Source organism: Caloenas nicobarica, chromosome 21, assembly GCF_036013445.1.
Source record: "Caloenas nicobarica isolate bCalNic1 chromosome 21, bCalNic1.hap1, whole genome shotgun sequence".
NCBI lineage: Eukaryota > Metazoa > Chordata > Aves > Columbiformes > Columbidae > Caloenas > Caloenas nicobarica.
This window is the reverse complement of record NC_088265.1, coordinates 997,255-1,010,288: the sequence shown is the minus strand read 5'-3', so window position 1 is coordinate 1,010,288 and position 13,034 is coordinate 997,255. Positions and strand designations below refer to the sequence as shown.

The 13,034-nt window shown below is 59.7% G+C and overlaps 1 protein-coding gene across 4 annotated transcripts in view; it reads right to left on the bottom strand.

The window, feature by feature from the left end:
* Nucleotides 1–2,063: 2,063 nt before the first annotated feature.
* FOXP4 (forkhead box P4) overlaps nt 2,064–13,034 on the bottom strand; it is a 54,942-nt gene continuing 43,971 nt past the window's right edge. For 2 of the 4 annotated variants that reach the window (XM_065649285.1, XM_065649287.1), the window contains 8 exons: nt 12,207–12,296; nt 11,557–11,758; nt 11,377–11,453; nt 11,063–11,164; nt 7,269–7,390; nt 7,078–7,144; nt 6,793–6,959; nt 2,064–6,577 (listed from right to left, as the gene is read on the bottom strand). In XM_065649285.1, the coding sequence (XP_065505357.1) occupies nt 6,433–6,577; nt 6,793–6,959; nt 7,078–7,144; nt 7,269–7,390; nt 11,063–11,164; nt 11,377–11,453; nt 11,557–11,758; nt 12,207–12,296 (972 nt within the window). In that variant the 3' untranslated portion in view covers nt 2,064–6,432. The remainder of the gene's footprint in view (nt 6,578–6,792; nt 6,960–7,077; nt 7,145–7,268; nt 7,391–11,062; nt 11,165–11,376; nt 11,454–11,556; nt 11,759–12,206; nt 12,297–13,034) is intronic. The other 2 variants (XM_065649286.1, XM_065649288.1) reach the window with 1 other exon arrangement.

Here is a 13,034-nt window from a genome sequence, read left to right as displayed (position 1 = left end):
CCCTGACCTTCCCGGCTCCGGTGAGGATTTAGCACTAAGCCTCAACTTTGCAGTTCAAAGGGGGTTTTGCAACATTCCCGGCATTTATCCCTCGGCAAACCCTTTGCAGTTTCGAAAGAAAAATAAATAAATAAGAGAAAATGCGTGCAATCTGAAAACAAAAAAAACCCCAGCAGCCCCAAGCCGCAGCGTGCGGTTGACCTGCCATGAATGGGGCTGTAGATTCCGGCCGTGTCTCAGCACAGAGCCCGGCTGTGCAGACAGAGCCATGTTTTTTCAGGGTTCCAGCCATCACCCCCTCATCTGTTGAGCATAATTACCAGTCACTGGGCGCACACAAAATCTCCAAACAAAATAACCTTCTCAAACCCTTCTGTGCGGAGCGGGCTGGGAGGGAGGTGAGGTGCTGGGTCGTAGTGAATGACCCCACTGTTTTACATTTTCTGCTAAAAGATTTTGATGAGTCACGAGCTATTTCTGTAAATAATAATAATAAAAAAGGAAACGGACATTTAAAAGAAAAAAAAAAAGAGGGGCCCCATGAACATTCATCTTTCGAAGATGGAAAAATTAAAGACTTCCCCCTCCCCTGTGCACCACGCTCCGTCCCTGGGGGGCTGTGTGCAAGTGCTGTTTTGGGGGGGCAGCAGCACGTGAGTGTTGGGGGGAGCATCGTGCTGTGCTCGTTGGGGCAGCCCCCCCACTGCCACCTGCCACGGCTGCGCCTGGGGGGCAGCGGGGGGACCTCGGCTTGAGGGGCTCGGCCCCCCCAACAGTGCTGGGGGTGCGGGACCTTTGGGGGCATCACCGGGGCCTTTGGCAGGGAAGGGAACCGAGGCACGAAGAAGAGCATCGCCGAGGAGGATACGGGTGCCCTGGGGCTGGGGACACCCAGCAGCTCGGGGATGTGGCTCCTGAGGGGGGAGCAGAGCGCTGGGCGCCGCTGCCACCCGCTTCTGGGTGCACGGGGTTGCTCTGCACCCAGGAGCAGAGGGAAGGGGGCAGCTGGTCCCAGCCTCTTCCCCCATCCACAGACTGGTTTAGCAATCAGGCCAAGAAAGCTTTCATGTCCATTGCAAAACAAAAGGAAAAAAAAAAAGAAAAAAGAAAAAAAATGTTTCTAGTTTAAAAGTTAAAAGCTCTTTCTCCAAGTGTTAAATCAATCAAAGCCGCATGCTCCCCCAAGCGAGTGACAGCCCGTGCCCCTCTGCGAGCCCCCGCGCCCTCCCCGCAGCAGGTTGGGGACCGTCCCCTCTGCACGGCTCGAGCACCCATGGGTGCTGGCTCAGCCCCGGGGGTGGCGGGGGCACGTTCAGCGCCCCAGGAAGCCACTGGCGAGCTGGCCAGAGCTCAACGAGCCCTGGAAAAGGGCCACTGGAAAAAAGATTAAGCAAGTTTGGCTGAGAGGGAGCAGTGGAGGGAAAGGGGATCTAACAGTCTATTAATATTGGCAGGGGGAGCCGCGGTTGGGAGCCAGCCACGGCCACGGCCGGGGCCGCGGGGCTGCGCAGGCAGCAGAGGGGCCTCGCTGCAGAGCGGGTCTTAAAAAATAAATTAAAAAAAGAAAGAGGAGAAAAATTCCCTAAGATCAGTGGCAAAAACTCTCTTGCCTCCTAATTATTAACTTCTTAATAGTGGTTATTTTTCATTTGAACGGGCCGATCTTAACCGCAGTGAACATCCAGCAACTCACCTTGGCCCCAGCGTCCAGGAAACCCCTTCCCACCTCGGCAGGGGCTGTTTGTGAGGAAGAGGAGGGACCCTCCTGGCTGAGCTGCTCGTGCGCTTTTCCAGGAGCCGCTGCTATCCCACCCCACCCCACCCACCATTCCCATCCCATCCCAGCTGCGGGAATCCCCCGCGCAGCCGGGTGCTCTGTCCTTCCATCAGCACATCCAGGGAAATCCAGGCCTCTCCTCGGTTCCGGGGATGCAGGGAGCAAAGTGCCAGTGCCCAGCGAGGTTACCAGCACGCTTTTTTCTCTTATCAATAATCATAACAGAGCAGCAGCACAGCAGCATGATAGGTAACTTATTTTATTGCATTTTATAATGCCATTGTCCATACAGATTACATGCAGCTAGATCTACTGTACAAGGGTTTACCGTCTGCCAAAGCAGACACACGGAAGTTCAGAGTACAAATACACAGCGACGCTATTTCCTTTACACAGCGCGAGGGAGGCGGCGGGAGGAAGGGTCAGTTCATCCACGTCCTCCCGCCCGCCGCCCTCCGGCCCTCGGCCCACCTCCCAGCGTCACCTTCCCACCCGGCGCCGGAGAGGATGGAAAAAAGGGGGAAAGAAAAAAGAAAAGGAGAAGGTTGTGGCCGGGCTGGAGCGTCCCCGGAGCAGCCCGGGGACCGGGATGTCCCAGCCCTGGCACCCACCGGGGCCGCAGCGGGAGGGTCCCCAAGCCCCCGGCTCCGGCCTGTCCCTCCTGTCCCCAGCGCTCCCAGGACAAACCTCCATCGGAGCGCGAGGCTGGGCAGGCGTGTAAACAAAGCAAAACCCCTTTGGTTTATCGCACGTTCGGCTGCTGCTTTCCCTTCGCCTCCGCTGCCCCCCCAGCAGCCCCCAGTGCTCCCAGCACCCCATCCCTTCCAGCACTGGTTTCTGACCACCCTCTGGCTCGACCCATGTTCGCTACTCAGGGAAAAAATCATTGGAAAAAAAAGAAAAACACGGAAAACTGAGTAATTCCTTCAGTGGGAGACACCAGAAAAATGCCTTTACTCAGAGAGAGGTGCTCATACCTTCCCCTCACAGAACTGTCCCGGGGGGAAAGAAACAGGCAATAGAACAAAAAAAATCCAGAAAAAAACCAAAAAGAACAATTTGTGTTGGTAGGTTTAAACCCAGTATATATATATCTCAGTATATACAGACATACAATTCCGCCACACGTTGCATTTGGTCCTTTATCCTTCTCCCTCCCCACCCCCAGCGCGTGTTCGAGGTAACACATGCAGAATTTTATAAAATTCAAACCAGCAAAAACTAAAGCAGAGGGTGAGGGGATCGGGCGCAGGCGAGGCTGGGGGGACACGGTACCTGGGTTCGGAGGGGACCTGCCGAGCGGCCGGGCCGCATGGGGGTAAGAGAATGAATTAAATTTACCCCTGAGTATCAAACCGGGCACGTTTCCCACAAAATCACCCATCGCGATTCCCGTTTCAGCAACCGAAGAGGCATCACCTGGAGCCACAGGACTTTCCAAACCTGTGCACGTGTTTAAAAAACAAACCCTCCTTTATATTTATATATTTATTTTTATATATATAATATATATATATATAGTGCTCTTGGGAGCCAGGATGGCAGCTAAGGACCTACAGGAATATCCAGCGCGGAGGGGAAGGCGCCAGGCTGTCCCCGCGGGGCCTGGGCTGCCGGTGGTGGGGGATTCTGGCTGGAGCCGTGGGGATGTGGGGCCACGCGGCTCGTCCCGGCCCCGGGAGGCATCTCGGGGATGTCAGTACCTCTGGAAAAGCTTAAAAAAAAAAAAATCACATTGCAAGCAGGACCTGTGGCGGGCGCTGGAGGGGCCACCAACGCCGGGCACGCCGGGGGTTTTGCTGAACCGTATGCAAAATAACAGGGGGCTGCGAGCTGCTAAAAAATTAAATTCGAAGAGCAGGAGGAAGAGGAGGGGAAAGGACCCAGGAGGAGCAAACCAAGAGGAGCAGCTACTGAAACACCCCCCGAAACAGCGGGGGGGTCCCCGCAGCCCAGCGAGCTCCCGAGCGCCCACAGCACCAGCACTGGGCTGCAAAACCTCCCCCTGTGCGGAAAGGACGATGACGCCAGTACAAACCGGGTCGCTCCCTCCACAGGGACACCCCAGACACGCTGGAGCAGCACGGTGGGTGACACCGGGTGCTGGCGCTGCCCTAAGAGGCACAATAGTCCCCCATTGGGGACACGCAAAGCGAAAACCCGAAAGCCTGGGGGGGCAGGCGACCCCCGCCGAGGGGCTGCACCCCCACGCCCCCGAGCAGCTCCCGCTCCTTCGCACGGGTAAAGCAGCAACGTGCGACGCCAGCAACACCCACCGCCACAGCTGTAAACTTGTTTGAAACAATAACTTAACATCAAAAGACTGAAAAAGAAAAAAAACCAAAAAAAACAAAAAAAGGGAAAAAGAAAGCAAGTGGGAAAATACGCGACGCCTGCGGCCTCGCTGGTGCTTTGGAGGTACAAGGGGACGGGGCCGCACCCAGGCTGCAAGAGACGGGGTTCGGTTCGCACCCCCAGCCCGGGCAGGGTCTTCGGTGTCCGGCAGAGCCCAGTGGGAGCCGGCGGGGATGCGGCGGCTGGAAAAACCTCCTCACCCTGACACTGCAGCAGCGATGGAGCGAGCGAGGCTGCGGGGACAGACGGGGCGAGTGGAGACACCTAGCGAAGGCCAGCACGGATCGGCACGGCACCGAGCGCCCGTGGCACAGAGCACCCACGGCTGCCCGCGTGTGGGCTGGGGGCACCAGGTTTTGCAGGATTTTCTGGGTTTTTAGGGAGATAAGAGGGCCCCTTTGCAGCACCGGCCGGGGGTGCTGGTGAACCCCATTAATGGCCCCAGTGCTGCTCCCCGAGGGTCTCGGCACCCCCCAGATGGTGCCAGGGTGGCAGAGGGCACAGGGCGGGGGGGCTTTGCTCAGCCTCACTGGTGGCTGCAGTGGGGAGCCAGGGACCCTCTGTTTCTGCAGGCACTGAAGATGCAACGGGCAGTGAGAAGGATGCGCTGGGACGAGCTGAGGTGCAGGCGTCCCCAGGGACACGGGCCACAGGGCCAAGAGCCCCTCAGGGACGTCACACAGGGGACGCATGTGGACAAACAAGCACGCAGCCCCCGGCTCACAGCTGCGTGTTGCATTTTCAACCCAAAGCGCAGCTCCAGGGGTGCCGGCACCAGGACCCGGGGCAGGGGACAGTGATGCAGCCCCCACTGCCACCATCCCAACCTGGGGACAGGAACAGGCAGGGATGGAGCAGCGCTCCTGGGGAGCCCCGAGCTGCGCTCAATGACGAGAGCAGCTCCATGTCCATCACAGCAAGTCCCCCGAGACCCCGGTGCGTGCCAGGACACCCGGCCGTGCCAGGGATGCTGCTGGTCCCCAGGGCCAGCACAGGACACTGGGGAGGCTACGGCTGCGGCCGGGAGGAGCCCAGTGCTGGGTACCCACATCACCACCACGGAAAGAAAGAGCAGGGAGAAGAGGGCTGTTTGGTTGTGATCTTCTCATTATTTTTTTTTTTTTTTGGCATTAATACCATCTGTTCTCCTGAACTACGGACCTTCTGTCTCTAGAAATCTTTTGGTATCTTCCCATCTGGATGCACACACACACAAAAGGATAATGAAAAGACGAAAGTGGGAGCCCTCGCGGCAGCAGGCTCAGCTCACCAGCCACGGCCACATTCAGCTGCCACGAGGTTTCACCAGAGTCGGCTTTGTCACCCGCAGGACACCGAGCAGCAGCTCACCGGTGCCCATCCTTGGAGCCCATGCCCGGCTTCGGCAGAGGAACCAGGAGCCACTGGCCACCCCCCGTGGACTGGGAGAGGTGTCACCCGCTGCAGCTGACATCGAGAAGGACGCAGGGACGTGTCCTCGCTGCCTGGTGCTGGTGGCCAGCTGGGGACGGTCATCACTGCTGTGTGTCACCAGCTGCCCCACCATTGGGGACCAGGGGGCTTGGGGAGAGCAGCCAACCCGGTGTGGGCAGCTCTGCTTGCAGGGGAGTTTAACAACCTGCCGGAGGTGACACAGCCAAGGGGACACGTGCCCACCGACGCGTCAGTCCTCGTCCTTCCCCGGCCGTGAGAACGGTGCGAAACCGACATCCAGGCCATGGCAGAGGACTTGCCCCCATTTCTGCTGTTTCTTCCCCCAAAGCTGGGTGGAGGCAGCATGTGGGCAGGGTCCACAGTCCCTCCTAGTGCAAAACCCACCGGGGCACAGAGAGGTGACAGCGGTTTCCTGCCATCGCCTTCCCTCCCGGGCGGTCGCTGGCGGAGGCTGGAGCATCGCCGGGAAGAGGGGTTGGAGCTGCCTCTCCTGTGCCCACCGCGCACAGGGGAGGAAGGAGGGACCATTTCGGACAGAAACAACCTACCATCCTCGTTCACCAGTCACTAACCAAGGGAGAAGGGGAGGAAAAAGTCCAGCTCTTGGGTTTTTGCTTCTCGTGTCGCAGGATGTCCCCTGCGGCAAGTCGGTCAGTCACCGGAGCTGTGGCATGGGGCAGTGGGAGGTGGAAGGGATGCGCCGACAGCAACAGGTTGTTGCACCAAGGAAACCCTTTTGCTTTGTGAAGTGCCTTTAGAAAACAGGTTAACGCCGAAGGTCACCTTGGGGAGGTGGGAGCCGTTGCTTGGTCTCCGGCTGGTAGGGTGGGAAGGGTTTCCCCGCGGTGGGGAGGAGGAAGGGGTCCTTAGGACAAGTCTTCCACTGGCAGCTCCTCCTCCAGGTCCCTGTCGTCAGGAATCGTCACATTCTGGTTGGTGGTGGCCATCAGCGAGACAGGTCTGCTATCGTCCTCGGCCTCGGCTGGTTCCTCCTTCACATGCACTGGGTGGCTGTGGGGGGGAAGCCTTCAGCCTCGGGGAGCCGGTCCCACCAGCCGCAACCCCCCAGAGTTCTCACTCCAAACCCTCCCATCCCCTCGCTGCCCCTCACCCGGGGGACAGGAGCCACAGGAGGCAACGAGCAGCTCCTGGTGCCTGTAGTGCCACTGTCCCTTATCTCCAAACACCCTGCAGCCCAGTAACACCCCGTCCCCGGCCAGGCTGACCTGTACTGCTGCGGGGACAGGCGCGGGCTGTTGCTGCCGTTGCTGTTGACCTGCTCCACGGTGCTGCTCACGTCGTCGTGGCCCACGTGCAGCATGGCGCTGGCGGAGCTGGTGTTGATCATGGTGGGGCTGTTGAGCAGCGGGAAGCTGCTCTCTGCCAGCGCCGCCTGCGACACAGAACAGCAGCAGCTCAAGGCACGGAGGACGCGAGACCACAATGGAAAACGGGACAGGGGAGCGGTGAAGGTTTAGTGCCCCCTGCCAGGGATGGGTCTGGGTCCTTACCTGGTAACTTGCATTAAGTGCTCCGTAACCGAGTCCTGAAATCATGTTTTTGACTAAAGTCGGACTCCTGCAGAAAGAGAGGAAGCGGAACGATGCATGGCTGAGCACTCCCGGCCCAGGGACGGGGGCTGGAGCAGCGCTGGGCACGGCAGCGGCTGCTGGGCCGTGTCCCGCGGGGCAGTCGGACCCACCCTGTCATCTTTGGTGGCCTTCGCTTTTGGTACTCGTGCTCGTCAACGGTCCAGACGGCTCCCTTGACATTCTCCACGCGCACGAAGCACTTGTGCAGGCTGAGGTTGTGGCGGACGGCATTCTGCGGGCAGAGCAGCAGGAGAGCTCAGCGGCACGGCCCTCGCCTGCACCCTCCTCCCCATCCTCCTCCTCACACCCCACGGGTCCCCACGGCTCCGGCCCAGCTCAGCTTGTCCACAGCCCAATGCCCGCGATGCTGCAAACGCTCGCGCATCCCAGCAGCACCGAGCGGGTTCAGGAGCTGAGCCCTCGAGACGCACCAGGGACACGACCCCGTCCCGCGGGCCCTGGCCAGACAGAGGGAGATGGGGACAGAGCGGGACAAGGGACGAGCCACACCAGCGAGGACCCGGGAGCTGCAGCTCGCTCAGCAAAGCCAGCATGCCTTTTTCTTTCTTTTTCTTTCCCTCCGCCCTCCCTTTTTGGTCCTTTCTTTCCCTTTCTTCTTTACATTGACCATCTTTACATTTCTAAATGTAAAATAAAGAGACGCACACGTAGGCAGACAGTGCAGCCCCGAGAGATACCAGCTCCCTTTTCCCCTTCCAACTCCCTGCCATTTGCTACTGCCCCTATTTCATTACCAATTTTAATTTGCCTCTAATTAAATCCTGTGTATTTTTCCGACTCACTTGCTAATCCATGAGGGAGGCAGGAGGCTGGAGTGGAATCTCTCCGAGCTATAATTACAAAGGGCCTAATCACGCCGGGGCTCTGCCTTTGAATAAATTTCCTTGCATTAAGGTTCTCAGATTCTCTGCCTTGCAAATGAGAATGACCCCAATTTCAGGAAGTTGGCCTCGGAGGGTTTTTTTTTAATTTTTTTTTTTTTATTTCGAGTCCTGATTCGTGATGAGAGACTAATTCGTTACGCTAAAACATTAACAGCAATTTAAAAGGTCGAACGGGGGCTGTATAAACAAAGGAGCCGGCCAACACAACAAGGCAAAAGGAGACACAAGGACCGAACCCCCCCGCACTGGAAAGTGTTAGAGTTCCCGGAAACTCATCAAATTGCACTATCGCCCCTTTTTCTTTTTAATTTAAGGACAAAACCAAACAAAGCTGGGCTCCTTCCCATCCATCCATCCTCCAGCCGCTGCCCGCTGGCCACCCCAGTGTCCCTGGCCGTGCCACCGTGCCCGGCACTGCCGCGGTGGCCGTGCTGAGAGCCGGGTCCCGCGGTGACAGGCAGTGTCCCTTGTCCTCAAACCCCGTCCTGGCACCACCCGGAGAGGAGGACACCGCGCACAGACATCCCCGGGAGCTGGAAATCCAAAGGGGACCCCAGACCCTGCTGCGCTCCCCGGGCAGCGGCGGAGCAGGACGAGTCCCCAGTCCCTGCTCTGCCCTTGCACGCCTCTGTGAGCCCCCCGCTCCTCGCCTGTGCCTGGGGGGCCGGGGCAGCCGCTGCCCTTGAACCCCTGTCCCCTGGCAGCCAAACACAGGAACTCCTCCCGCGCCGGTGCCGGATCCTGCCCCTCGCTCCTTCCTCCTCCTCCAAACAAAGCCCTGACTGATGGCACGAAGCGTGGCAAAGCCGAAACCTTCCTGCACGTGGCAATGCAGCCCTGTCCCTGTCCCCTGACACCCCCTGCTTCCAGGGAACGTGAATTTGCAAAGCCAAAAGTGGAGATACATCCTGACACCAGGCAGGATGCGATTCAGCATCACTGGAGCTGGGATGTCCTGTCCCTGGCACTGGGTGCTGGTCCCAGGACACAGAGGTACCAGGCGAGACCCCCCTGAACATGGGAATCTCCCCACCCCCCGGTGCTGGGGGGGTCCCTGCCTCATCCTAACGTGGCTTTTGTATTTCAGAGTGTTTGTTCAGTGCCAGACTTGGCTGCTCTGTTTGCTTCTCATCTTTGTCTTTTCTAACGATGTTTGCTTTATGCCCCCAGCCCCGCTCCTGGTGCCGTGCCGGGGGTCTCCCCGTGGGCCCCCCCGCAGCTCTGTCCCGCCGTGGGGACAGGCACCCAGCTCGGCCCCCGCGCCCCTGCCCCAGCCCAGGGGCGGCACAGGCAGGAGACGAGGGAGAAGTTGCCACAGAAATGGTGGTTTTCTGAAGAGCGGAAATACCTTATTTTTTCCTGCGTATCTCCCTCCTTGAAAAGAAGTCTGGCCTTGGACACTGAAAGTTGTGAAGTGAATCATCGCCCCCCAGCTTTTTTTAATCCCCTGACATCCCTTTTGGTGGTGGAACAGGAGAAAATAAAGAGCAGCAAAAAGGGAACCAGGAGGCTGGGGATGCCCCTCTGAGCCATCAACTCTGCCCTTCAGTGACACAGGGTGTGGGCGGATCGCAAAGAAAAAACCCCCAGAACATGTATTCCTTTCAGCTAGTAGAAGGGGAGGAAAAAGGCATTTTCACCCACCACTATTTCCTTCCACAGATGGGGAAATGGAGGCACAGAGTGGGAAAAATGCTGTCCCAGACGGCCCCTGCTCTGCCCACGGCCAGACACCGTCCTGGGAGCATTGCTGGCCACAGCGGGCTCTGCCCACGGTGCCCGTCCCTTCCAGCGGGTCCCCGAGGCTGGGGGGTCCCCAGAGCCGGCTGTCCCCGGTGCTGGCTGGGGACGCGGTGGCCGGCGCTGCTCCGGTGCGGTGCCTGCAGTGCCGCTCCCGTGCCGTGAGGGGGACTCCAGACCCACGCAGGGACACGGCCAGGACCAAAAATAGCCCAGACACCCCTGCCCGTCCCACACCCGCCTCCTCGGGGATGCTCGGGATGCGCCTGCCCGAGCCAGCACCGCTGCCAGCACTCGGGTGCCAAAACACCCGTTTGTTCACCCAAAGTTCGTTGCGGTGAACCGAGCCCCCGCTGCAGGCAGCTCCGATCTGCGGCAGCAACACACGGGGGCCCCGGGCTCCACAATAACCAATTCCTCCTTAACCCTTTCAAAATGCATCTCGCTTATTCTCATTCTGCTTTTTAAGTGTTTGTCTCCCTCAGCCACGTTGCTGCTTATTTCCCTGCACAGGGTGAAGCTGTCTCAGTAAACACATGCAGTAGGAAACATTCAATAAATCCTTCCGGGCTGGGGCAACAACCGCTCCTTCTCACAACCGCCCCTCCCCTCCGCGATGGGTTTTCTCATTTCTCTCAGATTTTGTGATTTCTACACAACCAAGGGGGGAGCAGCCCCAGCACCCGGGTGCTGCCCCAAAATCCACACCTGTCAGCCCAGGCCAGTGCCAAACCTCCCCTCGGTGCCAAACCCCTCAACACCTGCCCGTGCAGCCCCGTGTGCCAGGGGAGCAGACGGGCACAGGCGCCGTGTGGGTCTCGCAGCGGAGCCGTGGGTGCTGCCGCTCACCCATGGTCCCCCAGCCACCACCCGTCCCCGCGGACCAGCACCCGCATCTGCCGCGCGTTGCAGCCGGGCTGCAGCATCTCCTGCGTGCAGCGTCCCCTGCCCCCGGGTCAGCATTAACCTTATTTACCGTTTCCAGCCTCTCACTCTTTTCTCTGCCCTTCTCGCCACTCCGCTCCAGCCCCAGCTCCGCAGAAAGCCCCGGATTTCTACAGCGCAGCCCTTTGCCACATCCTACTGTGCGCACGATGTGTCCCCAGAGACCAGGGATGCATTTTGGGGGGAAAATTTGGGATTTATCCACAAAATCATTTTCCGTGCCATCTCAGAGCTGTGCAATGAACTGGTCTTTTACCACAGGTGCCCACATAAGCTGAAGCATCTCCTGCAGCGCCGAGCGGGGCTGCTCTCACCTTCCAGGTGGCCGTGTTCCTCCGGAAGTAGGCGAACATCCGCGTGAACCAGTTATAGATTTCATTCAACGTTAGCTGCCTGTCGGGGGTCTCCAGGATGGCCTGGGAAACCAGAGAGGGGACAAAAGCATCACTCGCGATGTCCTGTGGGGTCTGACACCCGTCCCGCGGTGAGGCACGAGGGGCAGAAATGGGGGTATAGTGGGTGTGGGGGCTCCCCCAGGACTCAGAAAGCAGGGAACAGCACGGCTTTGCCCGCTGTGCCCTGCGGGCAGGTCTCGGGGTGCAGAGCTGAACCCTGCGGAGCCACTCACCTGCCGGATGAGCGAGGCGTACGTGAAGGGCGGCCGGACGTCCGCGTTTTTGTAAAACTCGTGATTCTGTGCAAGCTCTGGAGAGGGGGACAAGAAATGGGCAGGCAGGCGGTGAAGTGACCCACTTTGGGAGCTGGCAGCTGCGTGATGGAGGGTGTGGAGCCCCATCCCGGAGCTCACCTGAAGATATTGGGGTGCAGAACTTCTCCGAGTTTCTCCTGCGGATGGGTCCCACGTTGTGTAGAGTGGAAGAGCTGATGACAGAGGGGCCCTGCCGCAGGGGGGTGATAGGTGCCGTGGCGGAGGTGGGGGGATGAGGTAAACCGTCGGGGAACGTGTCGGAAGTGCTCTTGGAGAGGGTGGCACTGGAGACCAGGTTCAGCTGCAGGGACGGGAGGGACGGAGGGCGGGTGTGGGCACCGGCACGGGGATGGCAGGGGCTGGCAGAGCCCTTGCAGCTCCATGGGGCTGAGCCAGCTCGTGCCACAAAGCAGGAGAGAAGGGCCGGAGTGAGGGACTTGCTGGGCTCAGCAGGGATGCGATGCAACTGCAGGAGGGGATGCATCTACTGCAGTCTGAGCTGGTGGAGCAGCACAACATGCCAACACAGGCTGCCTTTCACTCCTGATGCCTTGCCCCAGCACAAGGGACCAGGCTACATGCGCCAGAGCATGCTCAGGGCACGCTCACCTTTGGGAGCCCGTCCAGTTGGGCCATGCAGGGCTGTAGTGACCATGCACAGGGCAGGGAGGGGACGGCAGCCAGTGACGAGGGCGAGGGGGGAAAAGGGGGCGGCTGTGGGGGTGTAGGAGGGCAGGAGGGGTACGCACGCTTACAGGCTGGCTGAAAGGCTTTGGCTCTGAAGGTCTCATGTGAAGATGGGCCATCATTGCTTGGAGACGCTCGCTCTCCTTCGCCAGCTGTGGGAGGTAAGAGGCAGAAGAGAGGTGGCCAGGAGGTCAGATGGCCATGGAGGTGCCCAGGGCCCGGGGGAGCTGCCCGCCGAGAACCCCGCCCTGCCTGCGGGCAGGCAGCATCTCCCGTGTCCCCAGGAGCCACCTCCTGCCACCCCAGCGGGACCGCGGCTCCGCAGGGGCTTGGCACGCATCACGGGGGACACAGGTGCTGCTCCTGCTCCAGCTCCGCGTGCGCAGCCGGATGAAAAATCTGTGATGAAATGGGGCCACCTCACATGTCCCAGCCACCCACCGCAGCCCTCGCTCTCCTTCCCGGGAGCTCTGGTCCCCACGCCCTGTGCCAGCCATCCCCGTCCCCTTCACCCTCCCCCAGCCTGTGCCACCTCCTGCTCACCAGCGGCTCCCTGTCCATCCACCCATCCGTCCATCCATCCACCTGGACATGCAACATCGCTTTAATTGCACGCTCCCGCCTGTTTACTCCCCGGAGTGCGGAGAAGGGTGAAATATTCACTGTGGCACCAGGAGAGATTTTGAGCCCGGCGGAGGCGATGGGATGTGACACCCGCTCTCTTCCCGTCACCTTCCCTTTCCACCAGGACCCCTCAAGCTCGGGGCTTGGCCATGTCCCCAGCTTCCCCCCAGCCAAGCCCCCTCCCCGGGCATGCGCTGGAGCCGGGCAAGGAAGGAGTTAAAGGCAGGAGCCGGAGCAGAGTTTGCTGCAAGTTTGGAGCAGCTCGG